This window comes from Ixodes scapularis, unplaced genomic scaffold (genome assembly GCF_016920785.2).
Source record: "Ixodes scapularis isolate PalLabHiFi unplaced genomic scaffold, ASM1692078v2 ptg000005l_1___fragment_3__unscaffolded, whole genome shotgun sequence".
In the NCBI taxonomy this organism is placed as follows: domain Eukaryota; kingdom Metazoa; phylum Arthropoda; class Arachnida; order Ixodida; family Ixodidae; genus Ixodes; species Ixodes scapularis.
In genome coordinates, this window is record NW_024609887.1 from 254,824 (window position 1) to 276,744 (window position 21,921).

General features: G+C 45.1%; 1 protein-coding gene across 1 annotated transcript in view; it reads right to left on the bottom strand.

The window, feature by feature from the left end:
- Nucleotides 1–3,803: 3,803 nt before the first annotated feature.
- Nucleotides 3,804–21,921, bottom strand: part of LOC120847513 — a 50,901-nt gene continuing 32,783 nt past the window's right edge. The window contains exon 2 of the mRNA XM_042287599.1: nt 3,804–4,548. Within this exon, the coding sequence (XP_042143533.1) occupies nt 3,939–4,548 (610 nt within the window). The 3' untranslated portion in view covers nt 3,804–3,938. The remainder of the gene's footprint in view (nt 4,549–21,921) is intronic.

Below are 21,921 nucleotides of genomic sequence, written 5' to 3' on the forward strand. Positions count from 1 at the left end.
CGGAAGCCAGCCGGGCCATCCCTCGGCGCACACACATGACTTCCTTTCTCGTGGGGCATCTCGCCTGATCTCGCTCATCTCGCCTCAGAAGAATTCGTAATGGCCGCTTGCTTACCCCTTGGCTCGACAGCCGGTTCGTTTTCCAGGAAAGAGAAGAGAAGGTATTTGCCGCACTACGGGCATTTCGTCAATCTTTGGAAGAAGCGCCTGAGCCATTCCTGCCGCTCGTGCGTCGAACACGTGTTAGCGCCACGATTGCGAAAACGTCTTCGAAACGACCGCGGCGGCCGCGGAAAGGGGATTCCCGGGCAGTTTAATGACGGGAAGGCATCCGCCGGTCTTGGAGCAGTGGTCATGTTCACTGGGATCCGTAGGCGGCGCGACCCCGTTCGGATCGTGTGCTCCAGTTCGGATCAGCTCAGCTGATCCCGGCGCTCTGCGAAACGCCCTGTGGAGTTCGCCATTAGAAATGGCTGCTGTCTGACAACATCCCCCGTGTTAAAATTATGGCGGCCCCTAGGCAATCTCGATCTCGCCCTGATGGTGAGACTGCAGTGCTACTTGCCTTCCTTTCTCCGGCCCGGCAATCGCTGGATAGGGCTAATTTTTCAGTTCCAACCGTTCACCTCATTACTTGTGCTAATACCACAAAAAATAGCAACCATTTTTTTGCGATTTTACAGTTTCTAATTTCCGTAGGCCATGCATCTCTACAATATATTAGCCGATAATGACTACATGTCGATGACAGCTCCTTGATACATGCCTTGGCACTCTCTGAGACCGGATCGAAAATACATCGGTTAGCAATTAGTGTTTTTTTTTTTCGCGTTCTGGTTTTGGTTTCGGTTTTGTCATCAAATATGACAATGTTGTTCAAGTGACCGATTTAGAAAGTTTTATTATCGTCACTTTCGGTTCCGGTTGCACTTCAAGCTCAAAACAACAGACAATGAGTCAACGACGACTGTAAGAATACATTAAAGGTCAAGCTGATATGTTTTTTTGTTTGTTTTTTTAACTGAGGAACATTTATTTTTTTACCAAGTTTGCTTGGGATTTGTTATGACAAACGATTATTGTAAACAAGGCTATCGATCTTCAATTGTTTACTGGTATGGTTTATTCCGGTCTCGACATCTTGTTTAACGTTCGGGCGACATACTCGGCCAACACAAGCACACTTTCCTAACGCATGCACAATACGGCTATGTCAGCATTCGAGTGTGCGTCAAAGCATCAGCCCTGAAATCAGCGGCGCAATAGCGTCATTCAACTCTTCTCCAAAACAGTTTCAAAATGATCTCGACATCTACCCAAGTAATATTGGAGTGCTTCAGATACGTTGCGAGAATGTTCCGAATGCTGTGGGTCTATTGGAAGATTTTGTGCAACGGTCCACAATATGTTTCTTACACAACGGTGATTGACACGAATAACACGCAGCGATATGCTTTGTTTCGAACCCCATGCTGCGTGGGGAACTGTGAACTAAAAATCGAGAGAAGGCTCAATGTACAACGTTTGTTAGGCGACATAACTTAAATGTTGAGCAACCACAGCGCAGAACATGTGTCTTACGCGATGCCGCATCGCTCTAGTAGAGACGCAAAAATCGCGACTTTGTGTACAAAACTGTCTCCAATTTGCTTTTGACGCAACAATGATCTTGATGCTGAAAACATTCATTGCAAAGAATATTTCTTATTCAATGCTGTATCACTCTACAGTCCGTTACAAGTCAAGAAGGTAGTAGAAGTTCCTACCCACAAGCGTGATGCGCCGCTTCAAACACCTCCGCAGTCGGGAAAATAGTTTACTGAAAACGACCCTTCTCTTCAAATTGATAGATATTGGCTACAGACAAACCTTGTGGCGGGCGGCAGCTTGTGCCACCTAGCCAAGGCGAAATATGTGTTTTAGGATTCTACAATACTCGCTCCGCAAGGTTGAATAAAAAGAAGGCTTTAGTGGCAAAGAAAATTTTTCGTTGGTAAGAAAGAGGTAGAGGAGCTTAGAGCGATAAACCGGAAGTTCGAAAGTGGCACCCTTTTCCCCTGGTAGCCGCCATGTTGTACACACAAGTGACTAATCGTCACGTGGTCTCGCGAGAGCCGTGACGTCACCGGTCAGATGATAGCGCCCAGAGCTGGTAGATGCAAGCTTGTTCAGTGTATGGTAGCCGTGATGTGCCACTGCTTGCCGACAATATGGAGCTTCTTTTTGCTTTTTGAAGCACGTATAATGTGAAGATCGGAAGGAATAAGGCTTATACCCTTTTTGCGCAAGATCGCTCTGTATATTAGCACCTGTGAGACATCATCTGTCGTATCACCGTAGTGGTGCTTGGATTCCCGGATCGAAAGAAATTTTTGAGCTTTTAGCAAAAATGTTCGCATTCTCCTTGCTTTGTTTGAATTTCTTGCAATCGATGTGAAATGTATGCGTCGCCCATAAGGCCTAAGAAAAGTAGTTTCGGCCCTGGGTATTCGCATAATCACAGCAACCTTTCGCGAGGAAGCTTCTGAGATCTTTACGTTTTGTACTTGTCAACAATGGTACGACATGACGTTTAGCCTAAACTTTTAGTATTTTTCCAGCTTCGTTTCAATGTCGGAATAACTGAGAAGCGACGCGAAATATATACGTCACGTGTAGGGCTTAGGCGGAGTTGTTTGATCCATGGGTCTCTCAAGATTCACCGCAACATTTAGAAAGGCAGCTCCTGTTGTATTTTTCAGCGATTTTAGAAATTTGCAATTCTCAATATTTTCATATGAGGTACTTGCCTTTGAGTAGCTTCATATTGATCGGAGTCCTTTTTTAAAGCAAAAACTTGGTGTTTGATAAGGTGACTTGCACGCGAACTCTTACAAAAATGTCGAACCAATAATCCAGGAAAACGTTAAATTCTAACCTTTATAAAAAAAAATGTTCGTTTATCCTCTTGTAACTCAAAGCAAAGCTGGAAAGTTTTCACTTTTTTTTTAGTGCAGGAGTTTCTGCATCTGACGTCCCATAGAAATGTGGAGGCTCTTGACCCTGCTGATCTGTATCAAACGTCCGCACTAACCCCCATGTGTATGATCAGACTCCTTTTAAATAGTTGTCAAATCCATCAATCCATCGTTCAAACATCTAGAATCTTGACAAAAAAAAAAAACGCAGCGCCACTTTTTGGTGATCCAGAGATAGCACCACTAATTTCAACAATTCGTTAAATTTAATGCAATTAGTCGGAAATAAAAGATTAACTGCACATTGTTCTTTTTCTAGGTTTTATCGCAGCCATAATTGTTTGCCTCAAGATTCCTCCTATCAGTAGGTCGATTATTTGTTCTAATTACCTAGACAATATAAGTTGTATTTCTGTCTGTCGCTTGCCCGTAGAAGCGGTCTTCTTGCACAATGTTGATTACAATTCCTTTCAGTCTCCTGAGTAGACGTTTTTTTAGAGAATGTATGGTGCCTATCCTTTCAGTCTCTACAGAAGGAGACCACTCTGATACAGTGTTGTCGCGTGCCTCTTTCCAACATGCATATTGGCTCAATGGGAAAAGACTTGGCCGTTTGCCAAGTTGTGATAAAACGAAGTTTATTTGGCAGTATGCTAATTACCCAATGCCTTCATACCATAGCAAATTTTTCGACAAGAATGCTATTTCAGCAATCACTGTGAACTCGGTTCAGCGCCTATTGGATTCGAGTGCCGCATTGGTATTCGACGAGTGTATCGGTCAGCGAGGCATCCGGTTCAGCGGGTAGGAAGCAAGTGCTTCGTCTTTATTGTCGTCTCTCACTCAGTGTGGCGGTGGCGCTAGTATCATGACTGTTACATCTCCCTTTCTTTGGACTATGAAAAACCAACAAGAAATACATACGAAAATAAACAAAATACACAAAACATGAAATATAAAAAGCAATAACTCAAAAGCCCGTTAAGCTTGCTGCTGGAAGTTCTGATCGTAGTTTAGCCTTTGGGGTCGCCGCACAGTTCGGGTTGATGTCCGAGCAACACATGGTCTAAGTTCACTAGCCAGATCATCCTCTGTTCTCGCTGTGGAGTTGACTGCAGCTGGGGAGTTGGTCGGAGTTCTCGTTGAAGTAGCGACTGTGGTTGGGATGGCTGGATCATCATGCTGCACTGTTGGGGTCAATGCAGCCGGTGTAGCTTGAATGCTGGTCAGGGTACAGGCTGGGGAATCTTCCAGGTGCTCCTCAAAGTGATCGGAACTCTGCAGGTCTTCATTCGTTGGTCGCTGGTGTTCTCTGTTGCGTCGATATTCCCGGCCATCCTCCGTGACAACCAGTGAAGAACGAGGCGCCACGTTCCTTAACACTTGGCCCTTTGTGACCCACTGTCCTTTGTCCCTCAGACGTACCACGTAACCTTCCCGTAGTGGCTTCAAAAAACATCCTTTAGTGTTATCCTGTGTGTGTTTTCTGGCTGGTTTTGGAACTGCTGGCGTGAAGTCAGGAAGACGGGACCTAATGCGGCGTCCCATTAGAAGCTCGCTGGGGCACCGGTCATCCTCCAGGGGTGTAGACCTGTAACCAAGCAATCCCAGCCAGAAGTCTTCATTAGCTTCAGCAGTTTTCCGCAGTATTCGTTTCACCACTTGCACACCCTTTTCTGCAAGTCCGTTGGAACGTGGAAAATGCGGACTGGACGTGGTGTGCTTAAAATCATAATTCAAAGCGAAACTCTGGAACTGACGTGACGAGAACTGTGGACCGTGGTCGCTGCACACCTCTGGGGGTATCCCGTGTCTAGCAAACATGCTGCTTAATGTCCAAATAACAGTTTCTGATGTTGCCTCTCTGAGCCTCTCTACCTCTGGGAAGTTGGAAAAGGCATCATAGGCAACTAGGTACGTGTTCCCCGCCTGCTCAAAGAGGTCAACACCAACACGCGTCCATGTTAAGCCCGGAACCTCACGCATCATTAGTGGCTCGTTCGGTTGCTTGTACGCAAACTGTTGACAGATTGAGCACCGGTGAATCATTCTCGTGATATCTTCGTTAATGCCGGGCCAGAAAACTAGCTGTCTTGCTCGTGCTTTACACTTATTGATGCCAAGATGGCCATCGTGTATCCTCTCGAGTATTCGCTGGCGCATGGTCTCTGGGATGACCACCTTTACGCCCTTAAACAAAACTCCAGATACTTCTGTTAATTCCCCGGCGAAAGGTTTGTACTGTCCATGAATAGGGAGGTTTGCTCGGAGACAGTTAATTACGTTCGTGAGGACAGTGTCCCGAGCAGTTTCACGCACGAGCTGAATCTTAGTTGCGTCGCTTACGAGTGTGTGCTGAAGCTCCAATGCATGCACCTCAACCTCGGTTAGTTCTGTGCCGCTTGGCTGCCCAGAGGGAAGTGCTCTCGAAAGGACGTCTGGAACCACCAACTCTCTGCCAGGGACGTACGTCAGCTGGAACTCATACTTCATGAGCCTCAAGAAGAAACGCTGCAGGCGCGGTGGCATATCTCCTACACTTTTTTGTGCGATCGCAATCAGAGGTTTATGGTCAGTTTCCGCTATAACTCGCCGTCCGTACACAAAGTGGTGGAATTTTTCAAGACCATAAGTGACTCCAAGAGCCTCTTTTTCAATTTGAGAATAGCGTGTTTCCGCACTAGACAAGACTCTTGAAGCGTAGGCCACTGGTTTCCATCCCTCAACATGTCGTTTTAAGAGCGCCGCGCCTATCCCATATTTTGAAGCATCCGAAGATACTTTCGTGGGTTTTGAGTGCGAGCACTGGGGTTGTAGATATGAGATTTTTCAAGTGTTCCCATTCCATTTGGTGTGCGTCAAACCACTCGAACACTGACCTGTCTTTAATAACTCCGCGCATTAACGTTGTCCTCAAGGACAAGTTAGGCAAAAATTTACCAAAGTAATTTGTAAATCTTTGTACTTCTTTCTTACTTACTGGTTGTGGAAAATTGTGAATGCTCTTAACGAGAGCTGGGCTTGGGGAGATACCATTTTCATTAATAACGTCCCCCAAGAACTCAATTTCCTTGCGGGGGAGTTTGCACTTGCTCATGTTGAACGTGAGACCCTCTTGACTGGCTCTCTGGAGTACAGCGCGTAATCTGTCATTGTTCTCGGCCTGTGTTCTACCCCACACCAGGATGTCATCGATGTATACTCGAACTCCGGGTAAACCTTCAAGCATTTGAGACATGGTCTTCTGAAATACTTCTGGTGCAGAAGCTATTCCAAACGGTAGCCGGAGGTACTGGTATCTTCCAAATGGAGTAGCAAATGTGCAGATTCTCGTGGTCTCATCATCTAACGGTATTTGGTGAAACCCGGAATTTGCATCAAGGGTTGAAAACCATCGTGCATCAGAGAGCTCTGCTTCAATGTGTTCCCTTTTGGGAAGTTGGTAGTGCTCTCGCTTCACCCACTCGTTTATGTTCCGGGGATCCAGACATACCCTGGGCTGTCCTTCTTTTTTTAGCACAATAACCAAAGGACTCACCCAGTCAGTTGGCTCATCCACTTTCCGAATAACGTTGGCGGCGGTTAAGCGCTGCAGCTCCCTCTCCAGTGGCTGCCGCAAAGCTTGAGGGTCACGCCGGGCTGCTTGCACCGTTGGCCTGACTCCTTCCTTCAGCACCATGTGGTACGCCCGTTTTATACAACCTAACCCCTGGAACACCTCGGGCAATTCGGAGGTCACTGCGCTCAAGTTATCGCAGGAAACTGCCGAAACACGATTCACGAGTCCAAGGAGTTCACTGGCCTGGAGTCCGAGAATGGGAGCCCGCGACTTTTTTACAATGAAGAACTCGATGAGTTCTTTTGTGTTGTTGCACTCCACAGTCAAGGATGCTTTTCCTGCGTGTGCAATTATGCCGCCACTGTAACTGCGCAAAATTGCCGTGCTCCTTCGCAAATCCGCACTCCTGCCTGCTCGTTTCCACTACGAAAGTGGCAACAAGTTTGCTTGGGCTCCAGTATCAATCTTCAGCATGATATTGCCGCGCGCGCAGCTCAGATCGTCCCGTTGACGTCGTGCCATATCGTCGGTGTTCACTGCTCCTAGGAAGCACTCGTTGTCATTGTCGTCGCTGCAGCCGGAAGGGGTTTCGACGGGGGCTCTGGACAGGCAGTCGGCGTCGCTGTGCTTGCGGCCTGACTTATAGACCACTGTCATGTTGAACTCTTGTAGTCGAAGACTCCATCGAGCGAGGCGTCCTGACGGGTCCTTCAGCTTCGCAAGCCAGCAGAGCGAGTGGTGGTCCGTGACTACACGGAACGGGCTCCCGTACAAGTACGGATGAAACTTCGTTATTGCCCAGACGACCGCAAGGCATTCTTTCTCAGTTGTGGAGTAATTTTTCTCCGCCTTGGACAATGTCCGACTTGCGTGGGCGATGACTCGCTCGATGCCTCCTTGCACTTGGACTAGTACTGCGCCCAGTCCCGCGTTACTTGCGTCCGTGTGAATTTCTGTTTCCGCATCCTGGTCGAAATGTCCAAGCACAGGATTAGTCTGGAGTCGTCGTTTCAGTTCGTCGAATGCCTGCTGTTGCTCCTCGGCCCATTCGAACTTCTCGGCGTCCTTCGTGAGATTCGTAAGTGGTGCGGAAATCCTTGCGTAATCCCGAACGAAGCGTCGATAATAGGCACAAAGTCCAAGGAATCTTCGCACGGCCTTTTTATCTGTCGGCGCTGGAAATGCCGCGACGGCGCGAGTCTTCTCGGGGTCTGGGCGGACGCCTTCGTTACTAACCACGTGGCCAAGGAACTTCAGTTCGTCATAGGCGAACCGGCACTTTGACGGCTTGAGTGTGAGTCCGGCGGTCTGAATGGCTTGAAGAACAGCTCGGAGTCGTCTCAAGTGCTCGTCGAAGTCAGCTGAAAATACTACGACGTCGTCAAGGTAGACGAGACAACTCTGCCACTTCAGCCCTGCCAGTACGGTGTCCATGACACGCTGGAAAGTTGCTGGCGCCGTGCATAGTCCGAAGGGCATCACCTTGAACTCGTACAGTCCATCCGGCGTGACAAAGGCTGTCTTCTCTCGGTCCCGTTCGTCGACCTCGATTTGCTAGTAGCCGCTCTTCAGGTCCATCGATGAAAAGTATCGAGAGTGGCTCAGCCGGTCTAGAGTGTCGTCGATGCGGGGGAGTGGGTAGACGTCTTTCTTCGTAACCGTGTTGAGCTGCCGGTAGTCCACGCAAAACCGAAGAGTTCCGTCCTTCTTCTTAACCAGCACGACTGGAGAGGCCCATGGACTGCTTGAAGGTTGGATTATGTCGTCATTCAGTATCTCTTGAACTTGCTGATGGATCACCTCCCTTTCCTTAGCGGAGAATCTGTACGGCGATCGATGCACAGGGCGCGCGTCGTCCTCGGTAACGATGCGGTGCTTGGCAACCGCGGTCTGGCGCACCTTCGACGACGTCGCAAAGCAGTCGCGGTATTCGGCGAGGAGGTTAACCAGCTGACGCCGTTTAGGGTCCGGAAGCTTAGGGTCAATATCAAGCTGCGCTGGCGACGTACGGTCTTGCTGGGGCGGCGAGGATTCGTCAGTAATCGCGGTGATTTCGGCGGGGTTTCGGAGTTTCTCGACGTGGCCCACGGCTGCACCTTTCGTGAGGTGTTGCGTTTCGTTTCGGAAGTTCGTCACGAGGGCCACAGTCCGCCCATCCTGAAGTTCAGCTACTCCCCTTGCGACACCTATGCCTCTTCCCAGGAGCAATTGAAGGCTTCCCTCGAGAAGAACTTCGCCACAGGAAGCTTCATCGATCCCGACAAGTACGAAAACACTCGACCGCGGTGGTAGGTTTACGTGGTTTGCGATGACTCGGACCGTGGGTGACGTCGCTTGGGGTTCCTCCGCTGGTGGAGCAGGTTTTCGTAGCGTCAGCCGGTTTGTTCCGAGGTCGATGACGGCGCCATACTCGCAGAGGAAGTCCATTCCGAGGATAACGTCCCTCAAACAGTCTTGCAGAACGACGAACTTGACAGGGCACGTCTCACCGTGGATCTCGACGCGAGCAGTGCATCTCCCGACTGGTGTGATGAGATGTCCTCCGGCGGTTCGTATTTGGGGTCCTTCCCACAACGTCATGACTTTTCGAAGGCGGCGGGAGAGCCTCCCACTCAATACTGAGTAGTCTGCTCCGGTGTCCACGAGTGCCGATGCGTCGTGGCCGTCGATGACGACGTTTAGGTTGTTGGACACCGTTGCAGCGGCGTCGTAGCGATGCGTGGCGTCGGGAGAGTGGGAGCGCTCCGGCGTTCTTGGAGGCTCTTTACTCGGGTCGTCCTCGGTAACGGCACCTCCAGGCGTTGCCGCACTTAGTTTTCCCGACGGGATAGGGGGGACAGGCTGTCACGGCGCGACCGACGGAAAGGCGACGCGGAACGTCGGGGGGATGGAGAACGGGAACCTCGTGGTGCGGTGGGCGCTGGTGACGGAGGGCGACGGAGGTATTCCTCGATGTCCCTTGGTCGTTCTCCAAAACGAGGTCGACGGTCGTTTGGAGCGAATCCTCGCAGGCCGAGCTGGCTGTACGGGCACCTCCGGTAAACGTGGTCAGCCTCCCCGCAGTGGAAGCACACCGGGCGTCCGTCATCCGTGCGCCACACGTCGGTCTTTCGAAGTCCACGCTGCTCTTGGCGCGGCGCATACTGCGGCGAAGAGACTTCTCGTTGGGGTGCAGATGGGTACTGCCGAGCAATAGGAGGCTGCGGACGACGAACAACGGCAGCATAGGTCACAGCTGGTGGTTCCGGTGCGGCGTCGGCGAGAACGTCTGGTTGGAGCGCTTGCTGGACCTCTTCTCGAACAATCTCGGCGATCGAGAGTGAAGCTGGACGTTCGGTGGCAGGTATCAGCTTCTTCAGTTCTTCACGGACGATGTCCCAGACTATTTCTCGGATCCCTGGAATATTGGGGCTGAGGGCGCAGCTTGACGGCGTGGGTGCAGCGACGGCAGGGGCTCGATGAAAGTGTGCGGCTCGTGCTTGCAGGGCCCGTTCAATGTTGGCCGAAGCTCCCCAAGACCGTCCACCTATACACACGATCATGCCACGAGTGCCAGCGACGCAAGAAACCGCCGACGAGGCCGGCCAGACTTCTGCAGCCCATTTCTCCTCCAACTACACCCTTCCAGCAGATCGGAATGGATCTACTTGGTCCTTTTCCGCCTTCGACGTCGGGGAACCGCTGGATCATCGTCGCCACAGATTATCGCACGCGGTACGCCGAAACGAAAGCTCTTCCTTCAGGGACTGCTTTGGAAGTCGCCAAATTTTTCATCGAGTCCATCGTCCTCCGGCACGGCGCTCCCGAGGTTCTGATTACAGATCGCGGATCTTCGTTCATGGCCCAGCCGACGCAAGAGATCCTTCGTCTCAGCGGCACCGGCCATCGTCGAACCACTGCATACCACCCGCAGACCAACGGGCTGACCGAGCGACTCAACAAGACAATCGCCGATATGATCTCTATGTACGTCGACGTAGAGCACAAGACGTGGGACGAGGTGTAGCCCTACGTCACGTTCGCCTACAGTACGGCGGTTCAGGAGACCACTGGATTCACCCCTTTCCAGCTACTACATGGTCGGAAGGAAACGACCATGCTGGACGCAATGCTGCCCCATGAGCCATCTGACAATGAGAGCGACGACGCCCAGGCCGTTGCTCAACGCGCCGAAGAAGTCCGCCAGCTCGCCCGACTCATGATTCAAGACCAGCAGCGCGTCGACGTGGGTCGCTACAACCTTCGTCGCAGGGACGTTCACTTCCAGCCCGGAGACAGGGTGTGGGTGTGGACGCCCATCCGTCGCCGCGGCCTCAGTGAGAAATTGCTGAAACGGTACTTTGGACCATACAAGGTACTTCGTCGCCTCGGCGAGCTGAACTACGAGGTGATGCCCGACGGAACAAGAACATCATCACGCCGCCCACCACGACCTGAAGTCGTCCACGTCGTGCGCCTGAAGCCGTACTACGCTCGATAGGACTGTGGATCTTATGTGTTTCAAATGACTCTTTAGTTTGCCGTTCTTTTTATGTGCTTTGTTTTGTTTTGGGTTGCATCGGGACGATGCAGTTGTTAAAGGTGGGAGTAATGCCGCGCGCGCAGCTGGACAAGTAGGCAGCGCGCGCGTGGCCTAACGGTTATCGCGCTTGCCTCCCACGCAGAAGGCCAGGGTTCGATTCCTGGCCGCGACTACCCATTTTTGTTGACAGTGTAATTTGATGTTCTAGTGAATTCGAGAACCGTCTTGCTGATTCGAGGTTAGAATGTTCTAGACACCGAACCTTCTATGCCGAACGACCCAGAAACCCACGAGGGTTCATAAGGGATTCCGCCAGGCGAGCGAATGCAGTTTCGCCCCAGCGTTCGACTGTGCTGCTCCGCCGACTTCGACGCCCGCGACGCTCTGTTATTATCGTTGTACCCCTTTTATTTTTTAGGTCACCACCCGTGACAATATCCTTATCAGCTACCTTCGCCGGTATCAGCCACTCTGCTTGATTACTTGCAGAAGTGCGTGCTCCCACCTCCAGAATTTCAAAGTCACTCCCGGCATCCGCGGCTTGATCGTCGTTTTCGTTAGTTATCGCGTTCACCTGTTGCTTCGGACAGCAAAACGCAAAATGACCTCGGCGATGGCATCTCCTGCATTCTTTTCCTGTTGCTGGACAGCCTGTTCCTTTGTGAATTAAGTTACACTTCTGACAGCGGTCAGGTCTAGGTGGTGCTTCCAGTGGCACCGTCGAACGTCTTTTAGTTGTCTGGTGAATACTGAGAACGGACTCTTCTGGCTTGTCCCAAACTTTGTTTTGTTTTTCTGCTATTTCGTTCGCTTTACACATGTCCACTGCTCTGGTAAGCGATAAGTCCTGCTCTCGCAACAGTTTTTGTCGTCGTTTCTTGTTCGATATACCATACACTATCTGATCTCTGATCATCGAGTCTGCCAAACTGCCAAATTCTCAGGTCTTAGCCTTCAACAAAAGGTCTCTGTAGAATTGCTCAAACAGCTCACCTTCTGCCTGCTCTCGCATCCTGAATACGTAATGCTCGTACGTTTCATTCTTCTTGGGAGAACAGTAGTTATGAAACATTTCCACCACGGCCTCGTAGGTTTGCTCGCCCTCGACGTTGAAGGTGTCGTAGATTTCCACGGCCTGCTCCCCAGCAACATGCAGCAACAATGCGATCTTCTGTCCCTCCTTCCTTTTGGCGGGTGGCTCCGTAGCTGTCATGAATATTTCGAACCGTTGCTTGAAACGCCTCCAGTTCTCAGCAACGTTGCCTGAAAACTGGAGCGGCTCTGGCGGTTTCAGTTTTTCCATGGCTGAGGCTACCGCAGGGCTTGTGATGACGTTCGAACTAGTTCTGACACCATGTATCGGTCATCGAGGCATCCGGTTCAGCGGGTAGGAAGCAAGTGCTTCGTTTTTATTGTCGTCTCTCACTCAGTGTGGCGGTGGCGCTAGTATCAAGACTGTTACAGAGGACTAGGGCCAAATCAAACGCTTTACGCAAAAAAATGGTGACAGCCAGTGTGTCTTGATGGGGTTATGCAAAAAGTCTATTGTTTTATACGTATATAAAATGTCCTGCTTTATGACAATTGACCCCGTAAGGGATTACCTCACAATATTGCGCCTGGGTCTAAACAAGCGATTGCTAGGGACGTTCCTATGGACTAATGCATGGAGACTCCACATGAGGCTAGATTTTTTGTTTACAAGTAAGTAATAAATTTCTTGTAAGCAACTTAACGTCTTGATATCAAATTATAAAGATGTTCTTGTCGTCTCAGTGTCGTATTGCAACGATGAAAGCCATTTCTGAAGTATTACACTCCGGCTTGCTTTGGTAGCAGACGACACGATAGATTTGCTGGCCTCTGTTGCTGGCGGCGTGTTCGCTGAATTGTGTCAGTTAACGAGCGACAAAAACAAGTGCATCGCCATACCCGTAAAGGCCTCTGCAATGTGTTTTTTTTTTTTCTGTGAAGAACCCAGCTTTGCTCAGAGCGGTGAAAATGCAGTAAAATCAAACCACGTCATGCAGATCAGTTACGTCGACGACCTGAAGTGCAGTACTGGCGTTGCGCAGGTCAGCGTAAGAAGCAAGTCGTACACCGTCGAGGTAAGTCCTTCGTTATTATTATTATTCAAATTGTAAGGTTATTAAAAAATTGCATGTGTACCACGATTTCACAAAGTTTTGCTTTTGTTTTCCTTGGTATACATCAAATTCCGTGGATGTGCTCTTCTGTTGAAGATCTCCATCGAACCAGAGATGCGACTACAATCTGTAATAAACTTACCTCATGTTTCTATAAAGTCCTTCGCGCTCTGGTGTCTTGCGGAAATCTGAAGAAACTCCCAAAATCGTTCTCCACGCGAGGGTCACAACCACGTGTGACGCACCCTCCCAGAGCGCGATACCGCAAACAAAATTTGAGATCTCAACCGATCGCCTGAAGTGCTTTTCTCACGAGTGCAATTTGAACTTTTAGCAGACGATCATCTCGATCAAAGCCCGGATATTCGGTAAACTACATTTTGCATCGCACCACTTTATGAATCCTTAAAATTGTCTGAAACTCATTATATATCAGACAAATGCCATATCAGAATATCGTTTTGTTCACACGATCCAGACGCCGGTGCCGGCTTGGCCGGCGGGCGTGTGGCAGACGGCATACTACTGCTGCAGGCATCTGGAAGACTGGAATGTGCAATCATAAATATTTCAGAAACAAGTGATTACCCGCACACTTCTGTCGGAACATATATGACATTCAAGCTTTCTCTATAGGTGATTTTTAGAAGTTTAAATCCGATTCCTGATTTTTGAACGGTTGTTTTTTTAGCGAAATCTAGCGGCATGTATTTGTCCATACCAACGACCCTAGCAACGGTTTGTTTGGAGCTATGACGTCACACTTACGGAGTCAGTGCATCAACACGTGCTATTAAACTAGGCGCTCAGAGTTGTGTTTGTCGTTTTAATTAACAATTTAGAAATATTTTACTTTCTTACGAGTGTGATATTTATTTTCAGGAGCTGGACCCGTTTTCTTTTCATTAAAGTCAGTGTGCTATTATGTTATGAGTAGATTTAGGTAATCCTCCATGGAATTAATGCAAAGACCCATGGACGGGATAGATGGATAAATAACGTTTGTGGGAACCCCGAGATGGAAGAAGGTGCGGAAAGGAGGGGGGGGGGGGACACCCCAGGAGCAGCCGTGTAAGCGCTGCCCGTGGCGTCCGCCCCCCCCCCCCCCCCCCCCCCCCCGTGCATATCTAAGCAGTTCGACGACTTTGAGCAAAAGATCAAACGTCATAAAACAGATATCATAGAACATAAAGAAAGAGTGACAGCGCTGGAGGAGAGAGACGAAGTGAACAGAGTAAAGCAGGAGCGGCTCCTTCAGGAGGTGAGCGAACTGTAATTGAGGAGTAGACGACTGAATCTCGAAATCCACAAAGTCTCTTTAGAGCAGGGAGAGCACCTGATGGTCTTGTTAAACAAAGTTGCTAATAAACTCGAGGTCCCCGAAATGACTCAGAACGGTAATGTTTCTGCTCACAAGCTGCCCGCGAGGCAGGGTGAGGTCCCCAGAATTATTGTTCATTTTACCAGGCGACAGGACCAAGACGCGTGGCTAAAGAAAAGAAATACCCTAAAGAACAGTATGCCCCGTATTTTTATACAAGAAAACCTGACAAGGCACAACAGGGAGCTTCTTCAAAAGCGAAAGTTTGGGCAAAAGAAAAAGGATATGCGTTCTCATTGTACACAGGCGGAAAGGTACTTGTACGAAAAACTGAAGTTGCACGAGCGATTCATATCAAAACCAATGTCGACATTGCCGATCTTTAGATAAGCTATACAGGAAGGAAAGCTACTTCCATGACTGGACGCTTTGAGTCTCAGCCCTAAGTTTCTATCGCTTTGCTTGGCTTTGCACGCTATATTGCATCAAGCAACCCGTTTCTTTATCTTTTTTTTTTTTCACTTGAATGTTCGGTCAGCCAAAGAAAGAGATGACAGTCTGCATCTATTGTTTAATCGTCTTGGTCTTTCTTTCTCGGTTATTATGTTTTCGGAAACCTGGTATACTGATGAGCCTTGCATTGTTACTTTGCCGGGATATCAGCATTATTCACTTCGCCGAGATAAAAAAGAGGCCATGGTGTCTCATTGCTGGTACAAAATGACTACACATGCGAACTTGTATTACAATTTACTCAAGTTACGGGTGATATTGAGTTTTTGTGTTTGTGCTCTGGCACATATATATTTGCTATGGTTTATCATCCACCATCTGGAACCGGGGCGAATAATTCATTTAATGTTCATGACGGCTTCCTAAACTTTTAGTACGAAACAAGTACATTCTTTTTCTTGGCGGTAATTTCAACATTAATATGCTTGGAAATGCAACTTATAGGCAAGCACTTGATTCAGTCATTGCCCTTAGTGGTTTTAAAATTAGAGCAACAGGAGCTAGAAGAATGACATGTACTACGTCCACACTCACTGATTGTTTTGTTGGCATCCATGACGCGTCCTTCATCACCATTAACGCTGTTAGTACCGATGTCAGTGGTCATCTGGCGATATTTATGTTGATACACAAGCCTCATAAACCTAAGAAACGTTCAACGCAGCGTGCTTTTCAAATTCAAAGCATAACGAACACTACTCCAGAAAACTTTAAAGCATCGTTAAACAGAACTGACTTGGAACAAGTATATTTGAAAACAGACGCGATCCTCGCGTACGAAATCTTTCTACAGCCATTTCAAAACCTGTACGAGGAGAGTTTATCATACAGAACGGTTAAGCAGCGTAAAAGAATTCGCAAGCCTTGGATGAAAAGGGACCGTTTGAATAAAATAGATGAAAAAAAGAGTCTGTTTCAGCATTTTTTAAAAACAAGAAACCCAGATGATTTAAAGACTTTTAAGACGTATCGAAATAACCTTGTTAAACTACTGATATCTTCAAATAATAGTTATTATATAAACCTCTTCAAAAAAAGATGATAATGAAGAGCCAGGAATACTCTGGAAAAGAATGAATAGCGTAATTAATCCGTATACGAATGAACATAATGTAGGTGAAGTAACCTGCGAAGAGGGTACTCTCTCTGGGTGTTCTCTGCCGAGGGCTTTTAATAATTACTTTGTTAGCAAAGCAGACGACGTTGCGGTGCTGGAAATTGAGCTCTGCCCTTGTGGTTATATAAAACGTTATTTTACAAATACTTCCTCTTTATATCCGGCAGATGTAAATGAGGTCGGTGCTTTGTTCAGGAACTTAAGAAATGGCAAGAGTCACGACGTTAACGGCTTTGACATCAAAGTAATCAAGTATGAAATTGAGATAATCGCGCCTGTATTAACGTATATATTTAACGTGTCACTTTCAACTGGTTGCTTACCAAAGGCTATGCAGGTTGCGAAAGTTCTGCTTATATTCAAAGGCGTCGATAAGAACACATCTAAAAATTATAGACCGATTTCCTTGTTATCAATCTTTTCTAAGGGTATTGAAAAAACAAGGCATCACAGACTTCCTTGTTATCTAGAGAAAAATCACAGTCTCCGATTTTCAACACGGTCTTAGGAAGAAGCGTTCAACTGAAACATCGCTGTTAATGCAAAAGGAAGAAATACTAAAATCTATTGCGGATAAAGATCTTATTCTATGTGTGTATGTTTACTTTTCTTACGCATTTGATTTAAAAAAGTATGACATCCTAATTGAAAAGTTTGAACAATATCGCATCCGAGAAACTGGATTTAAACGGTTTAAATAGTATTTGGAATATCTTACGCAGTTTGTTTTGCATAAATACATAAAATTCAGCAACCAAAGGAATTGTGACTGTAGTCCCCCAGGGGGTGTACTTGGGCCGAACTTGTTTATATTATTTATAAACGTTATCGAACCATGCCCACCAAACGTCATGTTCATTTCATATGCAGATGATACCACTCTTTTTATTAAACGTGAAACAACTTCTGAGATCGAAAGTACGGCGGCAGTTGTTCTTCAAAATCTATACTTATGGACGCAAGTTAATGGACTAAAAATTAACACAGACAAAACTAAATGCGTACTGTCTAAACCACGGAATCGTAAAAAGTCTTTGCCTTTAAATATCACGATGAATTTATCTCCATTAGAAGTCGTAAAATCTGTTAAAATTCTTTGTGGCATTTTTATTGAATCACTCTCTTGTTCTGAACACGTTGAGTATATCCACCGGAAAGTTTGCAAAGCCATAGGAATAATATCTAACACTCGTTTTATGTTTCTCACGCGAGTGAAGTTGCTCTTGTATTGCTCTCTGATCTACACAAATAACGTGTAGTCTCACCTGGTTTGGGAACCACAACCAAACAAAACTTAAGAACACTGCTACTAACACAAAAGAAAGAATTTTTTAGAATTGAAAATGTTTTTTTTTCGCATTCTTCTGAGGAGCTATTTGGTAAACATGAAGATGTGACAATTAATGATTTGTACAACTATCGTTTGATGGGAGTCTGCAATACGGCAGTAAAACAAAATAAACACTTTTTTTCTGTACTGTCGAGCTTGAAGAGAAAAACCCAGACGTATGAAATTAGACATAGCGAGGGCTGGTGTGTTACTACTTCCCGCATAGACTATGAACTAACTTCTTTAAAACATACACTACCGTCGCTTTTAAATGAGCTCGAAGGTGAAAATATTGAAATTACTAAAAAATCAAAGCATATGCTACGCGACATGCTATTGGAAAACAGTGATAACGACTTTTTTGTAGACAATCGATGCAATAAGGTGTAGTACCTCGTTTTTTGCTAGCCCAGTTGGACATGTCTCTGCTGCTTTGCTACGCGGGGTAGGGCCTCGTCAAGCTGCAAACCATCCAGATTTTGCCCTATCTTCCTCCTTTGTAAAAAAAGAAAAATACACATTATTTATTTATTTGAAATGTCATTCAGTCACAATACTTGATGGAATTCCAAACCATGTGCTTCAGGGATTAAACGCTGCCTAGCTATTTTATTTAAAATATTTCTCTTCAAAAGGGCTTCCACCTGAGTAAGGGGCAGCCAATGCTGTACATAGCGATAAGGACGGGATTGACCAGATGTTTCTAACCCGAGGCTAATGTCTCTGAACAGAGCTCTTTTAAATTTCTTGAACGCGTACATACGAATATTTATAGCCACCTTGAGTTAAATAAAATCTATACCCCTTACGAGCATGGATTACGTTGTGGATTCCGGTGCAGCAAACTGCCAGTAAAAATTGCATATGACATTTCGTTTTCATTAAACGCAAATATACGGGCCAACCCTCTTTTTTTATTATCCGAAAGCATTTTAAAATGAACTCAATTAACTTCTATACGCTCACATCGCATGTTTTGCTTTCCCTGACAACCTTGAAGAATAGATCAATTGTTAATCATCTTAGCTCACCGAAGGTGTAGTTGTTAATAGTGTTAATTCACCGTGTGCGGCGGTGCCGTGAGGCGTCCTCCAAGGGTCTGTATATGAATCCTTTGTCTACTTGTTTTATATAAATGATTTAAATCAGCTCACAACATCAAGCATCCTTTTATAAGCGCATGATTGTGTCATATATCGTACAGCAAAAAAAGATAATGAACGTTTTCAACTTCAGGCTGACCGCGAAACTGAAATGTCATTGTGGAATACTTAAAGTTAAGAAATCCATTTATATTCGACTGCAAGTTGGGCTAGATGGTTGTACAATCTCAAAGTAAAAGGCCTGAAGACAGGGAAGAAGATGGACACGGGCATTTGTGGCTACTCCCCCTGGTTCCGCCACTATAATACATCGGTTATTGTTTAGTATTTTTTCAATTACGAATTTGGTGCGTGCATCTCTTTACATACAGATGCCTCTTTTCCTTGAGTGATTGCTAAAATTGTTTTCCTATGGGGTTTGGTTCCGGCTCCACGTCATGACCAAAACAACAAAGTATGTTAGTCAAGAATATCTCAAATAAACAGGTCATGCAGGCATTGCCAGTTATAAATTGTATTTTATTCACCTCCTCTCCAAGTACGCTATAGGTTTGTTACTGTGCACATATCTATATAATATTCTTCATTGTGATGGGTTTATTCAATGATTCGATACCATTCAAGGTTATTTCAACAAGCTTTGTATTATCTTGTCACTTTAGCTGATGTCAAGACGTGTGGAAGTTTGTTTATTTATTTACTTACCATCATGGTCGTTAGACATCCCAAAGGAGAGTGGTAAAAAAGCGAACATAACAAAAAAGCAAGAAAAAACATAAAAAAGTCTACTGTACAGAATTAAACAAAAAGTCAGAAAAGGCAATTTTGAAAGCAGCTAGGTCTCCATGTATATATATATATATATATATATATATATATATATATTTATTCCAAAGGATAATTGCCCTTAAGGAGATGGTCTTCCAAATCGGGGTGAGAGTCGACAAAAAGTTGTGTACGGGCTGAAGAATTGGTTTTCAGTCCGAGAAAGCATACTTCTTTTTCTTTATCTTTCAATCACCGAAAAAACGGCCGCAAAGACGAAGAAGTAATTGGTAAATGCTTACCGTTTAGTGGGTATCTACTAAACTAAATTCTCGCTTAAAAGTTTAATACATCCCGATAAAAATCAGTAAATAGTATTGAACTAATTAAATATAATATTATTAACGCCATTATTATAAAAAAAAACAGTTTTTGGGGCATGTGGTTATGTGGTATACCTGGTGTCATGTGAAGCCAATGAGAGGTTCAAAGTTAAGCGTTTACTTGTGTCACATTAAAGGATCAAGCGAGAAAAAAAAATAAAGAAACAGTGCGGCACCGATTAGACGATCTCAATTAAATCTCCATAATACACGACGGCAATGATTCTTTTGAACTGCTGATGCAATTCGGTTCTAAAGTTTCAAATTTATAAATAAATTCGGATTCCTTATATTTTCAATCTCTGGTGCTTCGAAAGCCACCCTGAAGTATAATAAAATGAAAGTCAGAAAGTTCGTTATATATTGTTTAGTTTAAGCGACGAGAAACTGGTCCGGCAACGTGTCTACGCATATGACTTTTATGTAGGTTCATGTGTTTTCTATGCTTGTTTTAGTTTCTGCTATGTATTAAAATAGGCATTTTTTACATTGAATAAAATAAATAACATTTTTCGAATTACAGTCAAAGGTACCATTTATTTTATAATTAAAGTTTTTTGCTGTGCTACGAATAGAGTTAGCCATTATTACATTGTCACCTAAACTACATTAGTTATTGTTGCATTTTATGCAACCATGCGGGACCAAGCTAGGTTCGATGGAATTTCTGGACTGTTTAAAAAGATCCAATAAATTACGTGGTCTCCTAAAAGCTATACCAGGCGGTCGAGGCATAACAGCCTTTAAAGCAGCGTCCTTCTGTGAAATATTCATGTGTCGTCTAAGAATAATATTTATGTTTGAATATTTTGACTGGTAAGGTAAGATTAGTCGTAATTTATGCCTATTTATTTTTGGTCGCTCTACTAAACACGCGTTCCGAGAGATCGCTGGACTTTTATATTTAATTATTCATTAGCTTAAGGGGTATCCACAATTAAGGAAATCCTCTTCTAGTGCTCTAGCATTTATATAAAAACCCGTATCTTCTAAACATAGGCGTCGTAATCGTAGCATTTGGCTGTATGGTATACCTTTTTTGTTTTGTATTGAATGGCAACTTTTATAATGTAGAAATTGTCGTCCATCTGTATGTTTTCGATATAAAGTTGTTTTCAACCCATTTTCAGTAAGTCTTATCTTAATATCTAAAAACTATGTTTCTGTACTGGAGTACTTATGCGTAAATTTAATATGTGGATTAAAATTACTTGCAAAGTGTTAGATAGTCCAGAAACTCCATCGAACGTAGCTTGGTCCCTTTGGTTGCATAAAATGCAACAATAACTAATGCAGTCTATGTGATGATATAATAATGGCTAACTCTATTCGTGGCACCGCAAATAACTTTAATTGGAAAATAAATGGTACCTTTGACTGTTATTCGGAAAATTTTATTTATTTCATTCAATGTAAAAATGCCTAATTTAATTCATAGGAGAAAATAAAACAAGCATAAGGAAAACGCATGCATCTACATAAAATTAATATATGTAGACACGTTGCCGGACCAGTTTCTTGTCTCTTAAACTCCAAAGGACGTAACGGACTTTCTGGCTTTAATTTTATTATACTTAATTAACGTTAATAACGTTAATAATATTAACGTTATTAACGTTAATAATATTGTACCTGATTATTTCAATACCATGTACTGCTTTTTTATCGGGATGTATTAAACTTTCAGGCGAGAATTCAGTTTAGTAGATACCCGCTAAACGCTAAGCATTTTTTCCAATTACTTCTTCTTTGCGGCCGTTCTTTCGGTGATTGAAAGAAAAAGAGAAAGAAGTGTTCTTTCTCGGAATGAATAAGAGCCTAACAGGCTAGAAACGTTTCCGTACACCACTTTTTGGCGACTCTCCCCTCAATTCGGAAGACCATTTCTATAAGGACAAATATCTTTTGGAATATATAAATGTATATATATATATATATATACTACACTAATTTGGTAAGTATTCTATACCAAATTTCGACCTTCCATGACCTAGCTCCTTTCAAAAATGCCTTTTCTGACATTTTGTTTATCCTGTACAAAGAATTGTTTTAATGTTTGTTCTTGCTTTTTTTATTATGTTCGCTATTTTTTCCGCTCGCCTTTGGGATGTCTAACGACCGTGATGGTAAGTAAATAAATAAACAAATAAGCTCCACACGTCTTCACATCACATTGACAAGATAATACATATCTTGTTGAAATA